Raw genomic sequence first — 23,813 nt, forward strand, 5'->3', positions numbered from 1 at the left:
GAAGAGGAGTGTTAGCTGTAGAAATCACGAGAACATAGTAGATGAGAAAAAAGCTAGTGAAGAGTGGGGAAATAAAGGATAAAAAGAAGAGATGAGATGAATGTTAGCAGAGAGGAAAGTTCAAGGAGTAGGAAAGTCGAGAGGATTGGTTGTGACGGTTAGTAGGAAAGTGCGGAAAATGTGCATAGGGAAAGTGGTAGAGTAATGAGAAATTAGGGAGCTAGTAGGGTAGTGCGGCTATAAAGGGGAGGGAAAGTGATGACTAGAAAAGAGTATTAGGAAAACTAGAGTGTTAGCTGTAAAAATGACGAGTGGGATATAAATAGTAAAGAAGATCGTGAAGAAAAGGCACACGAAGGGTGAAATGAAGGTACGGGAAGTAGAATTGAAGAGGGGGAATTAGGATAAGTAAGGAAAATAAAAGAAGGGAGGGTAATCGGAAGTAGGAGAAGCGATAGGTAATAAGGGTATGATAAGCAGAGAAAGCAAAGGGAAAAGAGGGAAAGCAAAGGGTGAAATGAGGGGAGGGAAATAAAATTGGTAGGGGAAATGAGAGGTGAAGATGTAAGGGAAAGTAGGGGAATTGATATAAAATAAGGATAGGGTAAGAAGAGGAAGTAAGGGGAAATTAGGAAGAGAAAGTATGGACATTGAGGGAAGAGTTGGGTTGGACAGGTAAGTAGGGGAGGGAAAGTGGTGGCTAGTGAAATGTATTAGGGAAAGGGTAGTGTTAGCTGCAGAACTGTTGAGAGGGAAGTAGAAGAGGAAGAAGCTTGTAAAGGGAGGTGAAACGAGAGGAGGGTACTGAGGGAGGAGAGGTGAAATTAGGTTAATGAGGCATGTCTTAGACAAAAGAAAGTCACCTTTATAGAGTACATTTTTTTAATAAAGGGAGAAAAAGGAAATAGTCCACTAAAACTAAAAATAGTTTTTTTTCTGACCTATTGTGTTTCAAAATGTTGAGATTTGATGAACACCGACGAAGTCAAATGTTAGATAAAATTAATACCTTCTTATTAGGATGAGAATATAAAAAATACTAGGATGTAGCATAAAAAGAAATTAATGATTAAAACTAAATTAATTCACCAAGTTATACAGTTTATAGAATTTGTACTAGAATTTTTTTGTACACAATGCCAAATTTTTGTCAAATTCTCATAAAAAGATCATTGTCATTAAAGCCTAATGGTACAGCAATTATACAACAAAAATTCTGCAGAAATTTCCATAGAATATATTTACTGGGGGGAAAGGTCACACATTTAGTTTCAAACAAAAAAGTGAAGACATTCAAAAGAGTTTTGCATAAGCTTGCACCGGTCCACTTATGCATATTAATGAATATGCAAAAGACTTGGCACTTAGGTTACAACTGATTAAAAGGTAGTGTCACGCGAAGAAAAATGACCGAGTTTCTTTTATAAAAGCGAAGATAAAAGACACATGTGTCTAGGAAAATTGCGAAAACTTGTTTTCAGGGCAGGATACTATGCTTTTTTATGATTAAATGCTCACTGGAACAATAGCTCGTTATCGAATTACTCGACAGAGGAAGCTGAATAACTTTCAACGAGTAATTCAACGATCAACGTAGAAAAATTTGTTCATTGCTGTTTCCGTTTGAGTGGTTCTTCGTTAGCCACTTGAAAAATTTCATTAAAAGGGTACAGAAATAACGTTCTCGACTCGTAGCTGTTTTTATAACTCTATATGTCTAATGTGAATTGCCAGGGTGGAAAAATGGTTTGTGACTCTTGCAAGGCTTTTTGCTTAATCAAGTGACACTTAAATTTCACTCAGTGAGTAAACGCGCTTTCTTTGTGGGAGTAATTTAATCAAGTTCAGTGTTGGATAAAAAAGAATTCGGTCATGAACGTATTCAGTGTTGTTAAGAGAATATTTTACTGGGTGAATTAAACTCGTTACTGGGTTAATGAATACAAAAATATTTGATACGTGTAAGTAGTAGTTTTAACATTTCTCGATATTGAAGTTTTTTTTATCGAGTTGTGAATGATTGAAGTTTAAATATTTATTTCGGAATAATTGTAAACGTTTTCTATTCACAGCCTATCCCATTTTTGAAATACTTCCCTTTTTTCCTTATGCTTATTAGTTTCCATTTAATAAAAAAAATCCTGAAACAAATAAAACTGGTATTTTTAATCTTTTTCTTCTTTTTTGGATTACGTAGCTTAGGGCAAAGATTCTTTTATTTTGGATCGTGTGTCTATCCGTCCATCCACCGGGAGGGGGTGTAAGGATTGTAAGGGGTCAAAAAGTAGGGGGAATGGGGAGAAGCAGGGAAAATTAGTGCAAGGGATCATCCATAAACTACGTTACCAATTGTGGGCAATTTACCCCTTTATGTTTATAGAGAGTCAAGTTGTCAATATGCCTATATTGTTTACGTGACCGTTTGGTGAATTATACATTTCGGCTATAAAGCAACAATAAAGATTCAAAATTGATTTTCAGAGTAAGGGTTGAAATGTGCCTAAATAAATTTTATATTGCAGTTAATCCAGGTATTATTGAATTTTAAAACTAATAACGGTACATTTTTAACCAAAAATGAAATAGATAAACTTTCAATGAAATCATTTTAAATTATAAATAACTAATTTTCTATCAACTAGTAGTTGATTTTTTTACTAAATCATTGAAACTTCAAGACGAAATGACGAGTTTTTTTAATAAAAAATGGTTGAATTATTCAATCAAGAATATGAAATTTTAATAAAAAACTTAATTTTATACAAAAAAAGAGAAATTTCCAACGAAATACAAGAACTCTCAATCTAAAAGTTGAGTTTTCGACTAAACTAGATTTATTTTCAACAAAAAAAACTAATTTTTAACAAAATAGTTTCATTTTAACGAGAAGTTCAATATTTATTTCAAAAAGACTCATTTTAGACCAAAAATGGAATAGGTAAATTTTCAATTACCTTAATAATTTTTCAAACAAAAAAAAAACGAAGTTTTCAACAAAACAGTTCAATTTCCAACTTAAGAGATGAACTTTTAACTCAAGCTTTGAATCATCTACCAAAAAATGCATTTTAAAGAGAATAGTTCAATTTAAAACCTAGTTCTTGAATTCTCAATCAAAAAGGTAAATTTATATACAGGTGGACACGCTGGGGCTCACATATATGGCGAATCAAATGCTACCCGAATTGCACAATAGCAGGGAAGAAGCCATTATATAAGGCTATTTTCATATTTCGCGCCTTTAAAGTTGCATTCAGATCGGCCATTCAGTCAAGTCCGTGCATCTTCGGATCAAGTTTATCATAGTTTCCATGGTTGCGTTCGAAACTTCAAATGGACACAAGTCTCAAAAGAATATAGGTTGTGTTACATAGTAATTACAAATAATAAAAGTGTTTGATTAATAATGAAATGAGACATGTGAACTGAGAAGTAAACATCAATTTTTGTCTGTGCCAATACTTAACAAGCCCAAATTTTAATTAATAAACTTTTTATGTATTATTTTTATTTTAGAAAATGTTTTCTCTGGACCAACTTTTTCTTTGAATTATTGTATTTTCAAAATTTCTCTTTTGGATATGGTTTGCAAACTGGCATTTGATCAGCCCCTAAAATTACTTCTGACTCAATTTAATGGTATAGGTGTATCAGAAAGATATCTTGAGGCAATTTAACTAGCACAAATTTTAATTAATAAAGTCATTAGGGAGTTTTTTATTGTAGAAAATACTTTCTCTGGATGTCATCTCAAAATTTCATTTGATCAATCGATAATTAATATAGGACAACCTCCAGTGGAAAAGATAACATCTGAAATAAAATCTACAGAATTTGTGTCTTCACTTCTAATAGCATAATTTAAAGTTGAACGAGGCCTAAAAAAATACATTAAAATAACATTTTGAGTAGCTTTGAATTACACTCAAACATTCTTATTTTCTCATAAGATACGAATAATGTATGAATTTAATTTTCAGACCTGATAAAATAGATAATTATAGAGTAATATCTAAAAAAGTTGAAATTAAAATTTCGAACTAAAAATTCGCTTCTACATTTCTTTTCGATGCACTACTATCTTGAGCGATTTTTTAGTTTATTTCAGTAGTTGATCAAACGAAATTCTAATATGAGGCCCAGAGAAAACATTTGCTAAAATAAAAAAATGCCTAAAACTTTACTTATTTAAATTTGAGCTTGTTAAATTGCTTCGACATTTTTTTGGATACACCGATACCATCAAAATGACTTTAAATTAATTTTAGCAGCTGATTAAATGCCAGTTTGGAAATCAGATCCAGATATAGCAATTTCGAGAATGGAATAATAAAAAAAATTGGAATGTAAATTTCTGCCTAAAATTTCTCTTCTAGATTTATTACTGATACAATTCTATCACCAACAAGTGTTCAATTTATTTTATTGGTTGGTCAAATCAAATTTTGAAATAAGGTCCAGAGAAAATATTTTTGAAAATAAAAAGTCCCTAAAAACTTTATTAATTATAATCCGGGCTAGTCAAATTGCTTCGAGATTTTTTTTGATACACCGATACCCTCAAAATTACTTAAAATTGATTTTAGGTGCTGATCAAATGCCAAGGTTTGGGATAAGGTCCGGAGATTAAGATTTTTCAACAATGTTTATTGAAATACACCAAGCCGAAACGCACCAATTGTATCTGCATTTCCTGATGTGTATTTCTTCTAGGATTGATCTGTGTAAAAAACAATAGTAATCAAATTTTAAATTCAGAAATAATGTTTAAAATTTCTTTGGTAAAGAATAATCAATCGAAAGTATAATAAACATACCGGGCAGATCTGTCATTACATCGAGGTTATGTTCAGATTCACCTCTTTGCCTTAATCGCTATACGTAAATGTAGGTAATGTCAATTTAAAGTTTACGCATGTAAAATATTTCATTCACTTTATTTAAAACGAATCCTGTCTATTCATAACATACCTATTTTTATGCCGTAAATAAGCGGTAAACATCATTCACTCTTCGCCCACTGGAAGCGCAGAATATTATTACTATTTTATAGTATTCGTCACTCAGCAGACATTTTATAATGTTATTGGCACAGACAAAAATTGACGTTTTCTTCTCAGTTCACATGTCTCATTTCATTATTAATCAAACAATTTTATTATTTGTAATTACTATGTAACACGACCTATATTGTTTTGAGACTTGTGTCCATTTGAAGTTTCGAACGCAACCATGGAAACTATGATAAACTTGATCCGAAGATGCACGGACTTGACCGAATGGCCGATCCGAATGCAACTTTAAAGGCGCGAAATAGGAAAATACCCCTGTATAATGGCTTCCCCTTTGCTATTATGCAATTCGGGTAGCATTCGATTCGCCATGTATGTAAGCCTCAGCGTGTCCGCCCTATATAAAAAGATTATTTGTCTTCCGAAAAAAACGGACTTACAAAAAAATCGAAGCATTCTCAACCAAAAAGTTAAATTTTCAACTAAAATAGATGAAATTATAAAAAAAAATAATTTGCTAACAAAAAAAAAAAAGTTTTAATAAATAAAGAATTCTTAACAAAAAATTAAATTTACAAGAAAGAAATTATTGTTCTAATTTTTAATTAAAAAGTTAAACTTTAAAACTGAGTTGTTAAATTTGTAACCAAGAAGGTGAATTTTTAACTAAAAAGATTGATTTATTACAAAAGAAAATTTTTTTTTTATAAAACTTAAGAATTCTCAAACAAAAAATTGAATTATCAACTCAAAAAGATGAATTTTGAAACAAAATTCGAGGACTCTGAACCAAAAAGTTGAATTTTCAGCGAAAAAAGAAGATTTTCTAAACAAAAAGATTAATTTACTACTTAAAAATGAATTTTTAACCAAATTCAAGTATTCTGTACCAAAAAGTTGAATTTCAACTAAAAATATAAATTTTCATAGAAAAAGATTAATCTTCCATAAAAAACATTCATCATTTATAAATATAATATAATCGTTACCATATGTGCTTAAAAAAATTATCTAAACTCGGAACGTAACGTTACTTTAACTCCAACCACCCCCTTCTTTTTAGCAACCCTAGATGTTGTGAGACCCCCCCCCCCCCCCCCCCCCCCCCCCCCCCCACCGCGCTGAAGTGGTATTACAGTTTTTGGACGATCCCTAAGTATGTGAATTAGGTGAAATGAGGGGATATTAGGAATATAGAAGTAAGCGAAATGTTTAGCAATCTGAGTGAGTAGGGGAGGGGATATGATCACTAATATTTCAAGTGAAAATATTGTCTTTTTCAACAAAATAGATCAATCTTTCATGAAATAGTTCAATTTTTAAACAAAAAATATTCATTTTCAGCCAAAAAACTTATTTTTAATTAAATATTTTTAAAACAAGTAGATTAAGCGTTTACCAAATTGTTCTATATTCAGCAAAAAAACGGTCTTTTTACTGAACATTTTAATTTTTAAAAATAAAGTTAACATTCAAACAAGTAGTCAATTTTTTTACCAAATAATTCAATTTTCAAACCAAAAAGGCCAATTTTCAAATTAAAACTGTTAAAGCAAAAATAATTTTTTGTTGAAATATTAACTATTACAATTTTGTTTAGAATTAATTTTTGTTGTTGAAAATTCAATTACTTGGTTGAAAGTTTAACTACTTTTTTAAAAATGCATTTTTTGTTGTTGCAAAATAATTTTTTTAAAGTGAAAAGTTAATTATTCTATTTCGGTTGAAAAGTTAAATTTCATAGTTGCAAATTCATGTATTTTTAATTAAAATTCGTCTTTTTTGGCAGAAAATTAATGTTTATGCTTAAAAATATATTTTTTTTGGTCGAAAGTCAAAAGTTGAAAGGAGAAGTACTTTGTTAAAAATTAATTTTTGTGGTTAAAGATTCATGATTTTAATTTAAAAACCCTTTTTGAGGTAAAAAATGTAACTTTTTTGTAGAAAATTCGTTTCTAATTGACTGAAAATTAATTTTTAAATTAAAAACTTAATTATTTTGTTTTTAGCTAATAATTTATTTTTGACAGTTGAAATTTTACGTATTTTATGAGAATTAATTTATTTGACGACAAGTTTACTATATTTAAAAAAATCTATATTTTTGGCGAAACATTCAAATATTTGTTTCAACATTAATTTTTTTATTATAAAAGATTCCTTATTATAGTTAAAAATCCATTTATATCGTCAAACATTTAACTTTTTTTAAAGTCGTCTTTTAAAGCAGAAAATAAAAGTTTATGGTTGAAAATGCATCTTTTTCTTCGAAAGTTTAACCATTTGCTTCAAAATTAATTTTTCTACAATGAACTATTTATTTATTTGGATAAAGTTCCGAAAAGTGCTTACCTCCGATTAATTCGAAACTTCGTATACCTATGTATTTTGACGCGCTGATCACGAATATGATAGCGATAATACCTGCAAATTTGATTTCCATGGTGAAAACCATGAAAAACCCATAAAAACATGTTTGTTTACGTTCATCTCAGTGAATAGTGAAAATTTATAAGAAAAGTTCTAAATAAAAGTTGTAGATCATTTGAAAATATATATTTTATATTGAATATGTTTTTACCCTGCGACTGATGGTTTTTGACAAAACAGACGATAAATGTGAAAAATCACAGATATACTGCAAAATTAATACGGCATTAATGCTAAGACAAATGTGGTAATGGCAAAAGATATGTATCCATGAAACATTAGGGGACAAGTGGGGATGCTATGCGTCCTACGTTATTTCTTTTACCAGTCAGAAGAGTGCCTTCCCGTCCCCGTGAGACGCTGGAAAGGAGGTTGTGTGTTATTTAAGTTAATTCTGTGGCCAGTCACAGGTCCCACACGTGATGACACGTTGGAAAGGGGGTCGTGTCTGATCTAAGTTATTTTTGTGACCAGTCATTGGGATGCCTTCCCGCCCCCATGAAACGCTGGAAATAGGGTTGTGTGTAACTTGAGTTATTTTTGTGACCAGTCACAGGGATGCCTCCCCCCATGAGACGTGGGGAACTTAAGTGTGACTTAAGTTATTTCTGTGTCCAATCATAGGGATGCCTTCCCCCCATGAGACGTTGGAAAGGGTGTTGTGTGTTTCTAAGTTACTTCTGTGGCCAGTTATAGGTGTGCCATGATAATCAAATTTGCGGGTATTTTCACTATCATATTTGGTTAAAAAATTGACTATTTCTTTGAAAATATTTTTTTGTTGAATTCAGTTATTTTCAGTTTCAATATAAAATATTTTTTGGTTAATACATATACTATTATCTTTTTCAAGGAAAATGCAACTACTTGTTAGTTAAAATTATAACTACTTTGTAAGGAATGAATTTTTTTGGTTAGCAATACACTATTTTAATTTAAAAATACCTTGTTTTGGTTATAAGTTAACTACTCTTTCGAAAATTCTTTTGTTTCTGGGTAAAAAGTAACTTTTTAACTGTGAATATGAGTATTTTATTTTTTGTTAAAAATTTATCTTTTTTAGTTGAAAATTTATATATTTTGATGAAAATTGATCTTTTTTATTGAGAACTAATCGTTACTCTTTTTGATTGAAATATCAACTATTATATCTTTTGTCGAGAATTCATATTCTTTGGTTGAAAAATCAATTACTTTGTGCAAGGTTGACCTACTTTATAAAAAAATTAATTTTTTCGGCTGAAGATTCATCATTTTAGTTAAAAACTATTTGGTTTTAAATTAACGTTTTTGTTGAAAATTCTACTGTTCTGCAGAAAATTTTTTTTTTTGGGTAGAAAATAATCTTCTTGGTGAAAAATTCAACTTTCTAGTTGCAAATTAATTTCTCTGATAAAAAATTCTACTATTTTGCTGTACATTTTATTTTTATGGTTAAAACATAATTTTCTCAATGATCAGTATAATTGTTCCATTTTGGATTGAGAATATATCTTTATGGCTTGATATTCATTTTCTAAGTTGGACATCTAACATGAAAAAATGTATAACGGTCAGGAATAATAAAAAACTGGTCAAGAAAAATTCAGGGAAAGTTAGGGAATTTCGAAATTGGTAGGGGAAATTAACTGGTTGAAGGAGGTGAGAAGTGGGGTTGAATTCAGTATTTTTTTCAGGTTTTTTTCAGGCAAAATATTTTTTTTCTTCTGTAACACTAAAAAATATACGATACGTATTATTTTAAATTTTAATATGACATGCAAAGTTTTCGAGAAAATTAAAAAAAAAATGTATTGGGCCTTTCCTCAAATTTCGAATAAAGTTTTTTTTTTTAATTTGGACCTGTTTTAAATTTTTATTTCAAAGAGTTGATTAAACATTTTTCTTGATCCGGTAAAAATTTAGGAGTGGGTAGTCAAATACTTTCGAAGCAATGCATATTGAAAAGCAATAAAGTTCGAATATGTTAAATTAACAACATAAAAATATACGATTTTGCAAGTGGTTGGTTGTGTTTTGCTTATCGCGTGGGCAGTCGAGTCCTAGTCCGAGCGAGTCGAGCTGCGCTACACTTCGCGAGCGTGAGCTCATAAATGCATTGCTTCAAGAGTATTTGACTACCCACTCCCTTATTTTTACCAGATCAAGACAAACATTTATTCCACTTAACATTTTTTTTTAAAGCAGGTCCAAATTGAAAAAAATCTATTTGTTTATAATTATTTGATTTATATTATTAAATAAATATTTTACGTGAAAAAAATTTGGTCGCAAATATTGTGTGGAATGCCCCATACATTGTAATTTTGTTAACAAAAATTTATTCCCCTATTTTCGTGAAAAATCACCCTATTCCCCCTATTTTTAGAGCTATCCTTTGGCACTGTAAAGTCTGAGACCTTAAAGCAATTTCCAGAATAATAGCTGACTTTTTATTCATATTTTATATCACCATGTGTCAAAATCTCGTAAAATTTTGTTTCAAAGGCATTGGATTTACAGTCACGGCCATCATATTACGAGTATGTTCGACCCAGCATGGATGCAGCAAACAACGGAGGGAATTTGCGTGTAGCAAGATACCCAAATTGCTATACCAGTGTCAGTCCTTATTTCAAACACAACGCTCGTAACAGAAGTCCTATTGAGCCCCGAAGGAATCCCGGCTACAATAATCACGGCTTCAGCTCTGAAATGCGAGAGGTGGAAAATAATGCCTACGTAGTGCCACGCGTTTGCATCGAAAGCCCTCAGGTGAAATGTTCTAGTTTCATTTTTTTATTTAGATTATGATTGAAAAACTTATATTTATCCTTCGTTTAGGATCGAAATGAAATCTAATTTCTTGTGACATATTTTATACACCGGAATCGGCGACAGTGTCTGGCGATCCCACATGTAGCTGAGGGATCGCCAGACTCTGTCACCGACCCTTACCAGAAGAGTGACTAATGAGGAATAAAATAAGAAACGGACAAGTTTTTTAAATTCACAATCATTAATTTAGAAACATTATATGATTAAATTTACGTTTTTTAAGTTCATTTTAAAATACTGAATATTTTTGGATATTTTTTAATTTAGTATTTTCAAATAGTAAATAATTAAATTTGTAATGCTTAGTTCCACAATGTTATAATTTTTAAGACTTGAATATGAGAAATTATTCTCTTAATGTTTCGTTATTTCGAAATTATTCTAGATGCTTTAAACAAGTCCATTTTCCGGCTTTACTTGAGAGATCAAAAATAGTGTACATTTAGTGTAGTGTACATTTTGAAAAATATTAGCAAAATATTGATGTCTTGAGTATCTAAAATATTTGATCCTGTAATTCTGAACCTAATTTATAGAAGCGCTATTTGGATGTTTTGTTATGATTTAAGTTCGAGTTCTGAAAGCTGTAACTTTAGACATTTTCAGATAAAATGTATTAACATAAACTAAAATGTACGTCAGCTAGCGATAATTGTTATCTAACTTCTAATTTTTAACTTATGACAGCAAATAACAACATATCTCACTTAATATAATTTTCAACTTTTTAAGACAAGAAACATAGCGTTGGAATCGACAAAAAAGGAATATTTCGAATATAATATTTTTAAGTTAATAATTTCAAAATTAACTTTTTAATTTTTATTATTTTATTCCTCTTTAGTACAAAAGGACCCCTTGTTGGCAAGGGTCAGTGCCAGTGTTTGGTGATCCCACACCGGCATGAGGGGAAGTTGCGTAAATGGAATCCAGTGATCAAATAAGCACTGTCCAAAGATACTTAAATCAAAATTCGTTTTTTAAACGACCTAATTTCCGGAGGGTGAGGAATCTCCAGACGCTCTCGCTGACTCTTGCCAGCAGGATGCCTCTTTGTATTAATAACAAAAATAAGAAACATAATTTTTTACATTTTTCAAATTAATTATTTAGAAATATTATATTTAAAAATTGTTTATCTACCAAGCCTTTCAATGTTCTAGTATATGATTTCAAAGAATTTAAAAAGCAAGAAATTCTTGTTTGTAAAATTAAACAATTTAGATTATTTAAATTGAAATTCCTTAAATTCAAAACTATTAAGGCGTTCAATATGACAATTTTCAATTTCTGTAGAAACAAAATAACTATCATTTTTATCGTTCCAAATTGAAGAAGTTTAAATATCCTGAGCCTTTGAAGTTTATTTATTCTAAAAACTAAACCCAAAACGCGAGCTGAATAACAAATAACATATCGCACTTATTCTAATTTTCAACTTATTATGGTAAATAATATATTGTTCGAATCGCCAGAGAACGTACATTTCGAATAAAATATGTCTGAATTATCAATTTCAAAATTAAAAAATAATATTTTTCATAGTTTATTCCTCCTGTGTAAAAAAAACACCCTGCTGGAATGGTCTGTGGCAGCGTGGGGTGATATCTCAGCTGCCCCATGGAAATGGGTAGAGAGGTTTTAGAGAGCATACAAGTAGTATCTGTTTGCTCTACCCCCTCTACCTAATTTCCCTTTATACAGCTGGGCAGTATTCATTTGATCTAGGTACAATAGATTGATGAACTGTAGAAGAAGTATTAGCAATAGGAGTGTTGAATTGATCAGTACTGCTGAAAAACAATTTGATAACAGCTCTAACAATATTATCAGCAGTCAAACTGATCCTATGGATGTAAATGTTGAAAAAAATCTAAAAAAAATCAAGAAATTCAAGTAGATTTTATCAGTTCTCACACGGAACCAATATTAACTTCTACATGTAATAGGTATATTTACCAGATAAATCATTGCGATGCAGAAGTTCAAACAGAAATACCAGATGATATTGATATTAGAAATATCAAAAATAGAAGGAAAATGAAAGATAAAGGAATACAGTATGGTCAGACTTTAGCTAATCTTGTAGACAAGTTAGTTGGCTTTGACCAGACTGTAGTAGAACAAAATCCACTGCAAATTTAATATTTTAGCCGATCGTGACATTATAGACTGTACTGAATTAAAAATCGACGTTCTATCAAAGATTGACGACTTTATTTATTCTTATTCTCATTAGAAAAGAGGTTTTACTGCAAAAGAATTAATTGGAATCAAGCCATCTGGATTTATCTGTTTTAAATCAAAAGTAGCTGGTGGTAGGAAAAGTGAGTAACTAATAACAATTGATTCGCAATTGATAAATTTATTGGAAGACGGTGATGTAGTTTTGGTGGATAAAGGATTTCCTGAAATCAGGTCTGTGATAGATGCAACTGGTAAACAGGTTTTTCTCGTTATGCCACCTTTTTTTGAAAAAAATTCAGAATTTTCTGAAGAAGAAACAAATATGACCTACAGTATTGCGAGAGTTCGTATTCATGTAGAAAGAATCATGCAACGACTAAGAATTGATCTAATTTTGAATAACATTCCAGAATATTTGTTCTCTTCTATTGATAAAATTATCCATGTAGCCTGTGTATTAGTCAATTTATAACCATGTATTTTTTCAGATAAAAATGAATAATGGAGTAATAAAAAAACATTATTTGTGAACATTTTTTTTCACTAAATTTATTAATATAAAAATATTACATTTCAACGTTAACAAAATCTTAAATATTAAAAATGTTAATTACAAACTTATGTCGAAAAATATGTTTATGTCTTTTATTATGTTACATCACATGTCTATTTACGTTAGCGCTATTCTTTGGAAATTATAGCACAGTTTTTTCAAATGTTCCGCATCATATGAAAATAGTAAGCTTTTGCATTAGAGACTAAGTAGTCATTTCTTTTCAATTTTATCTTGTATAAAAATTATATTTATTAAGAAATTCGAAAATTATCGAATATTTTTCACGGTGTTTTGAATATCTTTTCCGGTGAATACTCGACGAGGTTGATCTTTTACTTGAAGCGCTTTTTTCATTTTATTTACTTCATTTGTTTTAGAAACAAGTATAGGTAAAAATGAGTGAAATAAAATTCTTTAGATTTTAGTATTGCTTCTTGTAAAAATAATTCGTCACGATGAACTGAAATTTTGCAACTGCCATTTTAAATGGGAGAATAGACAAATAAATCACACATGTTTAAAACGCACACGTACATCTGAATTTGTCACTGTGTATGAAAATTTTAGGTTTCTTGTTAGTTCCCACTTGCTAGAAATAGCTTCATCAATGGTTTTACTACATAGATCAATAATATTTTCACTTGTCATTATAATATGCGTCTCGAAGAAATGTTTAATACTATCACAAAGAACATATTCTGAACAGTAAACAGGATACTCTTCAATAAATTTATGAATATTAAGTAAACATACTTCAGTTTTTTTTTCTTTCATCTTGTTCTACTGATTCTACTAATATAGTCTCTAAGCTATCAATATCACTTTATATCTGTGGACTAGACGCTTCTTTTTCTGCAGATAACATTATTTGTAAGAGACACCGACTATTTAACTCCTCCACGTCAGGCAAACACAATTCCACTTCTAAATTTGGTGTCGGTAGATACATTTGTGCAAAATCAGCTCCTTTTGAATATTTTTCTTTCACAAATTGCTCTGGTGTCGGTTTACCCCATTGCTGTTCAAAATTAGTCTTTGATAAACTTTCATAATTATTCACATAATATATCAAAGCATCAACGTACTTGCACCGGCCACTTTGGTTATAAACACATGTACAAGATACACTTTTTCCTACTCTATTAGCATCAATCTGCAAAAAATAAACCATGATGATAACTCATACTATTTAATAAAGCTTTTATTAGAGAAAAGGTAAGCATCGCTTACATTCAACTGAGTTCTGTACGGTTCAGAAGATACAGATGTTTGACTAACAATTTTTGCTTGAATAAATCAACTGATTCCATTTTGTTTGTACTCGTTTACACATCGCACATGGTTTGCCTTAAATAATTCTATGCCTTTGGGTTCCGTTTCAGGTTGAAATTTGATTGCATGTGTTATTTTTGCAAATACTGTTCTTATGACAAAAATCCATAGTTCATGGCAGCATTTAAAAAAATTTATTTATTAGAGCATACTTTGTTGCATATGCTATTTGTTTGAATATCATTTTATCTGTGCTTTCGTTACGTTTTATTCGTCTTTGAAATATATTTGTTTCGACTGACTTAACCTTTTAGATATGTGACAGGTAGAATTTTTTAAGTTTCACTAGTGTATTTACAAGTTTTTTATTATAAGTTTTAATCGCTGGCGTTCCCAACTTTCCACCCACTATTACTAAACTTGAAAGATTAATGTTTAAACAAATTCTTACATATTCTTGTATTATTGTCCATTGAGTCCCACAAATACACACGCCCGCCATTAACTTTCAAATCCGCTAGGTAGCGACACGATCGCGGCTCACAGCGAATACAGCTGAGGGATCGCCAGACGCTGTCACCGACATTTGCGATCAGGGTGTTCTTTTGTCTCTAATAAGGCAAAAAAGCTGTAGTTTGAAAATTAATTTTGATTGATGAATATTGTTACGTTCCGATTTTGGTTCAGAAAATGGTTAATGAGAAGTTAGATCTAATGTCGACCTTAAATAAATTTTTAAAATAGGGTCACTAAGCACAAGATTCGTTCGAATCTGTAGGGTAGCCTATGATATATCCTTTTTCCGTTTAAATATTGCTTAAAGGATGATTTAAAATGAGCAATTTTAGAAATTAGAGATTTTTTTAAATTATTTGTATTTCTTTTTCCAAATTGCCGTAATTTAAATAGATTAGTTAAGAATCAAGTAATTATATTATTATTTTTTATTATTATTATTCTATTTCATTCTATTCTTTTTCTTTTTTTAAATTATTCTTTCAATTCGGTTACTAATTTTTAATGTACTTTCTTTCACTGATGAAAAAGTCATTGCTTTGTATTTTATTTTAGGGAGAACTCACCGGCCATTTATGTAACGACTGCTCCATGCAGCATAGAATCAAATTCAGGTAAGTCCGTATAAAGAATCAAGTAACGGTTATTCCCTGTAATAAATCAGGCCGATTTGCTCTGTATATGGAATCAAGTCCATTTTTATGAAAAATATAAAGCAAAAGGTAATTTTGTTGTAAAAATTTTATTTTATACTGCAGAACGTCTGCTGGTTCATTTGATTGTTAAACATCGCATTATCAAAAATTAGACTTGATTCAATAAATAGAACAACTCTATTTATATATTATATTAATATATTTATATTACTTGATTCTCTGTACGTACTTACAAAAACTTGATTCCATATTGCATGGAGCATTCAATATTCGGTATTTGGTGTCTTGGAAATCTAACGATTTTTTTAATAATGTCTCCAAAAATAAACAAAATCGAATCAGCTAAAAATATTTTTATGAATTCAAGAGATTTTAAATAGATTAAAAATATTTTTGAACTTGGAAGCATTTTCGAAAATATATAAAATATTTTTGTTTTCTTACAAACTTCTTAAAGGCCTAAATGTCTTTTAAAAAGGCTCGAATTTTGTGTTGTTAATATTTTGTACAATCCTGTGAAATAATTTTCTTTTCTATTTTCTACGTTTCTTTTTGACACATTTCAAATATTAAGAAATCTGTTCTAATTATTTCAAGAACATTATTTATATGAGTTCAAAAACCAACTGATAATACTTTTTATCTTCTAAGTAATTTCAATATTTGTGTGATTAAAAAAAATTTTAAAGCATGCGGTGTTACATCAAAATATAGTTTTATTTGTTTCTAGACAGCACTTCCTCTTAAGAAACTTTTTATTTATTTAGAAAACGTTCAGGGTGGGGGGGGGGTCCCGATGAAAATGTTGCGGCCTGTCACGCGGGGGGGGGGGGGGGTTGGATGGCGTAAAAAGGTCGAATTTTTTAAAAGGATTATAATGATTTTTCAAATTTCGTAAACATCTGGAAGAAATTTTTAAGAATTTGTATAGCTTTACAAACTTTTAATATATTTTAAATGTTTTAATGATTTCTACTTACTAGGTAATTTTTAGTGATTTAACTGTATTTTCAAAGAAGTCACGGGGCTGCAAAGGTCTTTAAAGGATTTACAGACTTACTAAAGAATTTTCACGAATTTTGAAAGGTTTCGGGGCATTTTAGTATGATTTCAAAATTTTGAAAAGACTTCAAATTTGTGTGAAATGTTTTCAAAGAATTTAAGAGATTTTTAAGGGAATTAGTGGATTATAAGAGATTTGAAGAAGTTTCGATGATTTTACAGGATTTGAAGAGATGTAAAAATATTCCAAAGTTTATATACAAACTTTAGATTATTTAGTAAGATTTTAAAAGACTTAATTGAATTTTAAATTATTTTCTAATATCAGCAAGGAATTTAAGGGATTTCGAAGAGTTTTAATTGATTTAAAAAATTAAAAATAATAATTCAAGGGATTTCGAGAGATTTTGAAAGATTTGAGCGGATTTGAAATACTTTATTACATTTTCAAGAGATTTAAATATTTTCAATGAATCTCGTAGTGTTTCGAAATATTTAACGAAATTTTAAAGATTTCCCTACCCTTGCACCATCCATCACTTAACCACCTCTTATAACTTTTTCCTCATCTACTTCTCCCTCTTCTAACTTCTTCAGCCAAGGCATACCTTTCCCTACTTCCCAACTCACCTATTTTCTACTTACCCCTCCTCCAGTCCTGATAATTTACTCCCTTTCCCCCCACTTCCTCTACTTACTCAACCTTCGCCTTTACTACTTCCCCTTTCCTCATTTCCCATACCTTCCCTCCCATCATTTCTCTAACTTCTTCTACTTCCCCATCCTCTTCTCGACCTCTTATCATTTCTACGCATTTCTCCTCACACCCCCTACTTTTTCTCCTCTTATTTCCCCTAACTTCCCCTTCACTCATTTCCCACCCATTTTATTATTCCCCATTTCCTTATTTGCCTCATATCCCTTTACCATGATTTTCCCGTACTTCCTCTCATAGTGTTTTCCTTTATTTTTTCCCACTACTTCTACTTAACCAGACTTTATCCCTCACTTTCATCAATCCACCTTCACTTCTCCTCTACCTATTTTCTACCTCTTCTTTCATTCTTCATCACCTTATTTATCCTAATTCCCCTTTCCTCTTCTTCTACTTCTCCTACCCTCATTATGCCTCACTTCCGTTACTACCTCTGCACTCGTTGCTCACATTTTAAAATATTTTCCATCACCTTATTTCCCACAAGTACCTATCCCTCATTTCCCCTACTTCCCCTTAGTTTATTTTCCCAAAGTTTTCCTACTTCCTTTCCCATTATTTCCATTTACTTCAGATTCTAAACTTCCCCTCAGTTCACTCTTCACCATCTTCTGACCCTATCCTTATTTCCATTAAGTTCTCCTACTTTTCCTCCCCTTATTATACATACTTCCTTTTTTCTCTCCTATTATTTCTCCTCGTTTACACTGCTCCCCCTCCCATCATTTATCCTTAATACATCTTATATCCCACATCAAATTTACATTTACATCCTTTGTTACTAATACGTTCACGTCTTCTGCTTTTCTCGACCTAACTTTCCCCTACGTCGCCTTCACTCATTTCAACTATTCATGCTTCCTTTCTTTTGCCTACTTCCCATCCAATAATTTTCTCTCTCTTCTCCTACTCTTTTTCCATAATTCCCCCTTACTTCCCCTACTTCTTCTCTCATAATTTCCCCTTACTTCTTTTACTCTTTCTCTCTTAATTATCCCTAGCTTCCTCCTACTTTATCTCCCATTATTTTTCTTCGCTTCCCCCTACTTGTTCTCCCATTATTTACCCTTGCATTCCCTACTTTTTCTCCCATAATTTGCTCTGACTTTCCTACTTCTTCTCCCATAATGTCCCCTTAATTCGTCTACTTCCCTTCTGCTTATTATACGACAGACTAAAAGACACGCTACGAGACTCTTAAAAGAAAATAAAGATGTAATGATACAATGTGTATAATAGTATAAAAAGTAATTTCAACAGCGAAAACAGGTATTAATTAGCATATTGAAAAAAAATTATAAAGAGGAAACTTACGTTAGAAATGCTTCGGACTGCCCCCCCACCCTTCATAGTACATATTTGTAAGATTCTACTGACCCCCACTCCCTAAAAACCTTGCGTAATTTATGGAGGCTTCTTTTTTTTAAATGGAATAAAATTATCTCATATTTATACGATATATTAATGTGTTTTAAAAGCAGGATCGCAGAAGCCCTTTAAATAACGTTGACTCTCTCGATGTTAGCTACGCCCATCCTAGAAATCCCAGGAGACCAAAAATGTTTTCGGATGAGAATGATTGCATCGAAACAGATATTTACGTCGAAGGACAACTCCACCCAAATAAAAGAGGACCGAATGAAAATTATCCTTCAAGGCCCTGTTCTCCCAGACTGGGTCAGGCAGAAGTGACAATTCGGGAGGAAGATGAGGACGAAATAACTAGGATAACACGATTTTAGAATTTTACATCTTGTTAAGTTGTAATTAGTTTTCCGCGTTTGACCAGTTAGACGTTTAAGTAATTTGAATAATTTTTAAGTTAAACCGTAACTGCGTTTGCTACCGTTAGCTACATTTACTACTGTTAAATACGTTAACTAGCGTTAAATACCTTTACTACTGTTAACTACGTTTAACGATTTTTCCAAATTTTAGGAATAATTCAATTCAGTTCAGAAAATATTAAGGAACTTTAGAAGTTTTGAAGCGTTTATAAATACTTTAAACTGTCTTTGAATTTTTCTAGAAATTTGGTGAAATTTTGCAAGATACAAGAAAAAATTCTAATTTTTCTGGATACTTTTTCGATGTACCTGAAATCTTTAAAAATCTTTCCGATTTTCCCAAGAATCACAGGGAAATTATATTTGTGAAACCTTAAAAAAATAAATAAACTTAATAAATTAATAGTTATTCTAAGGTTTTTATTAATCTTAACAATTATCTTCCTCCTTAAATAGAAAAATTACACGCTCGCGTAGCGCGTGATTGATCATGCTAGTAAGTATGAAAAATAAGGTATCACTGACTTTGGTTTGACAAGAATGTAACATTTAAAAAATTTTTATAATAAATTATGTTTTATCTTAAGACAAGTATTCTTTAATTTTTATTGTTTTGTTGCATCCGTTTGTCCTTTCACCTTAATTTTTCCAAGAAGGGAAAGGAGTGGGAGTGACCGGTGCTAAGGGGAGGGGAATTAGTGGACTGGAAGTAGAGATAGGGAAGGAAAATGATGGGTGGGTAAGTAGGCGAAGAAAGGGTAAATGAGCGGGGAACGTAACGGGGATTACGGGATAGGAATGTAAGGAGTAGTGCTGGGAAATTCAGGGATCGCAAGTATGGGAAGCAGGAGGTATAAAGGGAGGGGAAGTAGAGAAAGTGTATGAATCAGGGAAGCCGAGAATATCAAGGAAGGAAATAGGGTAAGTAATGAAAAGGGAAATTTCTTAATTGTAAATTCCAATTTTTATCTAAAAATTGATCTTTTTGGTTAACAATTCAGCAACTAGGTAGCAAAGTTGAACTACTTTTTTTAAAAATAAGAAATACATTTCTTTCTTTATTTCTTAAAAATAAAATTTTTTGGTTGAGAATTCATGAATTTGATTAAAAATCCCCATTGTTTGGTAATAAATGAATCTTTTTGTTTAAAGACTCATTTTTTTAGTTGAAAGTTCAACTTTTTATTGGGAATTCCTGAAATTTATAAAAAATTGATCATTTCAGTTAAAAATTCACGTTTTTGTATAAAGATTCATCTTTTGGGTTGAAAATTTAACAACTAGGTTTTACAGCTGAAATACTTTCTTATAAATTAACAAAAAATATTCTTTCTTTTTTAAAAATTAAAGTTTTTGCTTGTGCACTTTTAAATTTGATAAAAAAATCGCCTTTTTGGTTAGAAATTGAAATGTTCTGTTAAAAATTCCTTTTTTTGGATGAAAAATTACTTTGGTAACTGAAAATTCATCTATTCCTTTGTGGGTCAGAAATGGTTATTTTTAAAGTAAAAATTGAACTATTTTGTCAAAAATTCGCCTTTGGTTGAATTTTAATCTAGTTTAATTGAAGAACCAACTTTTGGTTTGAAAGTTCTTGCATTTTGTTGGAAATTCGTACTTTTACATTCTCGTCAGAGAAGGTATAATATGTGAATGTTTGTTTTTTGGTTGTCAGCTTAATAACTTTTGAAAGAATTAACCGATTGGATTGCCCTTTGGTACACTCTTTTTGTATCTTAAAATGAAGGGAAAGTTCGTTATCCAGCCATTTTGGATAAAAATTCAAAAAGTGAGCACAATTTGAATATTTTCAAGACCATTTTTTTCGAGATTCTAACATTTTCTTTTTTTAATTTTTTTGGTCTTAATCGGTCAATATTTTTGGGCTGTACGTCATTTTTAACCCAAAGAGTTATTTTTTCCCCACCTGAAACTTGAAATCAAACTGGAAAGCCGTGCGCGCAGCGCGCGATGAGAATGTGCCCGCGAAGCGGGGGGATTTTTTAAATATGCAATTAACTTTTTTTGATAAAAATTTAATATATTTTTTGTCGATGATTCAACTATTTTGAATAGTTAATTCGTCATTTTCTCTTGAAACTGCAATCATTTAGTAAAAAAAATCAACTATTTGTCAGAAGATTCGTTTTTTTATAACATAAAATTGTATTTTTCAATTAAAAGTTTAACTATTCTATTTTTGGTTAAAAATTCACCATTCTTATTTTTAAATTTCATTAATACACGGACTAACTGTCGCAGTTATTTATTGCCGAAATTTGTAATTCGTTAGAATTGATCGTGGGGCGAATGAGGGGAGTTTAAATAGGGGAAGCGATGGAAGAGGAATTAGCGAAAGTGAGTGAAGGGGAACTAGAGAAGTGGGAGGAAATCTGAAGGTAAAGTAGGGGAACTGAGGAGAAGTGAGAGGATGGAAAGTAGTTGATGTGGTGGAAATAAGGAGAGGGTGAGCAGGGGAAGTATTAGAGAGGAAGTAGGGGTGGTGAGGGGAAATATAAAGGGGAAGTAGTAGGCTAAAAGGTCCTTTATCGTAGGCGAAATGCGCCTCCATTTTTGGCATACAAATTTCCCTAGTAGCTCTTATTATTTTGGTTAAATATGCCAAAAATGGGGGAACATTTCCTCACCAAAAGAAAGAAACTTCTGATTTAAGGATTTAAAAAATCTAAGAAAAAAATGATTTTATGAGGCATCATAATCCCTCCAGCTAGACAGTAAACACATAATACGATAACTATGATCACTACGTTGGCCATTTACTTCGTATTGCTATCTTACGATCAAAGATTATATGTTTTCATCAATAAAAGATATATAGTCATCGTTATTCTTGAAAATTTGTATGACTGCACTTCCTTGTCTTTATGTTCGATGTTGTTAAATCCCACCAGTTTTTTTTTAGGAAATTCATTTCTTTTTTCATATTTTGAATGAGAAAGGTACATTTATTTTATAATAAAATAAGCAGAATTGAAGAATTTCCAGGGCGGCCAATAAATTCTCAAAACAAAAATCCAGGTTATTTCCTGCTTTCCTTCTTGTTTGCAAACATTTTCTAGTTAATACAAGATGGCCAAAAGTCCGGAAAATGTGGTAATTAAAAAATTTCAGGTTCAAGAACTGTCAGGGAAAATTTAGGGATTTTGAAAAAAATGTCGCGTGTTTTTCTTAAATCACTTTTTAGGCACCTTTTTAAATGAAAATACTGCCTTCGTCACTTTTCTTTCAATAAAGCAACCTATGGGTTAATTAATATTAAATTCAGGTCTGCATACTCATATTTGGATTTAAAAACAGTGCTTTTTAACATTTTCAGAGTAAGTTGAATTTAAAATTTAAATTTAAAATTCAAAAATTTCCTTAATTAGAAAATTTCCAAAATATAAAAATCCCGAATTGGAAAACTCCTGAATAATAAAATTTCCGTCATTGTATAATACTACCAAATTTAAATATTTCTGAATATTCCAGATAGGTAATTGCCAAATTATAAATCATTCGAACTAAAAAATTTCGAAATACCAAAAATTAAAAAATTATTCTTAAATAAATTTTATTTATTTATTAAAAATCAAATAATCAAATTTTTACAAAAGAATTTTTTTCTAATGTTTATTTTTTTTTAATTAAGAAAAAAACGTTCTCAAATACTAAATTGTTAATTTTTAAGAAATTAAGCAGAAATTTTTTTCGTTCAAAGCGCACGTGTTTTTAAATTTATATTTTTAAAATAATTAAAAATTAAAACCTTAATTTTAAGCAGTTGTAAATAATTAAAAAATTGTCATTTATAAAATATTCAATTATTGTATTTAAAAAAAATGATTGAAACACAATTTTTTTAAATTGTTCAATTTCGGAATTTTCTATTTCGGATCTTGTATAATTCAGCAAATTTCTGTTGGGAATGTTATTATTCGGAAATGTTTAAATTTGAGATTTTCAAGAGATTTAATGAATTCTAAAGGATTTCATAGATGTAAGCTATTCTAAAAAAAATCCTAAAAATTTGTTAAAGCTTCAAAAATTTGCAATGGATTTCTAAAGATGTCAAACGATTTTAACGAACTTGAAACATTTAAGGGATTTAAAAAAGATTTAATGCAATTTTTAATTTATTTTCATAATTTGAAGGTATGCGAAAGGATTTGAATTTCTAAGGGTAATTTTTAAACTTCCCAGGAGTTTTAAAAAACGTAGAAAAGTTTGAAAGGATTTAAAAAGATCTCCAAGGATAAGAAATATTTTTGGCTCTATTATTTAAGGTATTTATTAAAGGTATTTCAAGGGTTTGAATGCAGCTAAAGGGATTTCTAATGGTAAGAAATATTTTAAGGTATTTTAAAAGTTTCCAGGTAATCCTAAATATAGTTCAATAATTTGAACGTACTGCAAAGGATTCAAACATCTTAGGGAAATTTAAAACCTCTGGGGAATTTTAAAGAGTTTTGAAAAGTTTGACGGAATTGTAAGAGATTTCTAAGGATAAGAAATATTTGAGGGTATTTAAAAATTTTCCAAGGAATTTTGAATAGATTTCAATAACTTTAGGGTATTCCGAACGATTGTAATATCTTTTGTATTTTTTAAACTTCCCAGTTTCTAAAAGCCTAAGGGGATTTCAAAAGATTTCTAGGGATGAGAAATATTTTAGAGTATTTTTAAACTATCCAAGTAATCTTAAATATATTTAAATTTGAAGGCATGGCAATGGATGTTCATATTTAGTATATTTGTTGAACTTCTGTGAAGGTTTAAAGAGTTTAGAAAAGTCTGAGGATATTTTAAAAGATTTCTCAGGATGAGAGATGTTTTAGGGTATTATAAAAGTTTTCAAATAAT

General features: G+C 30.4%; 1 protein-coding gene across 5 annotated transcripts in view; it reads left to right on the forward strand.

Annotated features, from left to right (window-relative positions):
- LOC117174899 (protein bride of sevenless) overlaps window positions 1-19,299 on the forward strand; it is a 50,416-nt gene extending 31,117 nt beyond the window's left edge. Inside the window, exons 6-8 of one of the 5 annotated variants that reach the window (XM_033364331.1) lie at window positions 9,930-10,196; window positions 15,346-15,404; window positions 18,642-18,789. In XM_033364331.1, coding sequence (XP_033220222.1) covers window positions 9,930-10,196; window positions 15,346-15,404; window positions 18,642-18,663 — 348 coding nt within the window. In that variant the 3' untranslated portion in view covers window positions 18,664-18,789. Of the gene's footprint in view, window positions 1-9,929; window positions 10,197-15,345; window positions 15,405-18,641 lie in introns of all 5 variants that reach the window. The other 4 variants (XM_033364332.1, XM_033364327.1, XM_033364328.1 and 1 more) reach the window with 4 other exon arrangements.
- Window positions 19,300-23,813: the final 4,514 nt, after the last annotated feature.

The sequence above is a fragment of the Belonocnema kinseyi genome, chromosome 6 (genome assembly GCF_010883055.1).
Source record: "Belonocnema kinseyi isolate 2016_QV_RU_SX_M_011 chromosome 6, B_treatae_v1, whole genome shotgun sequence".
NCBI classification, from domain to species: domain Eukaryota; kingdom Metazoa; phylum Arthropoda; class Insecta; order Hymenoptera; family Cynipidae; genus Belonocnema; species Belonocnema kinseyi.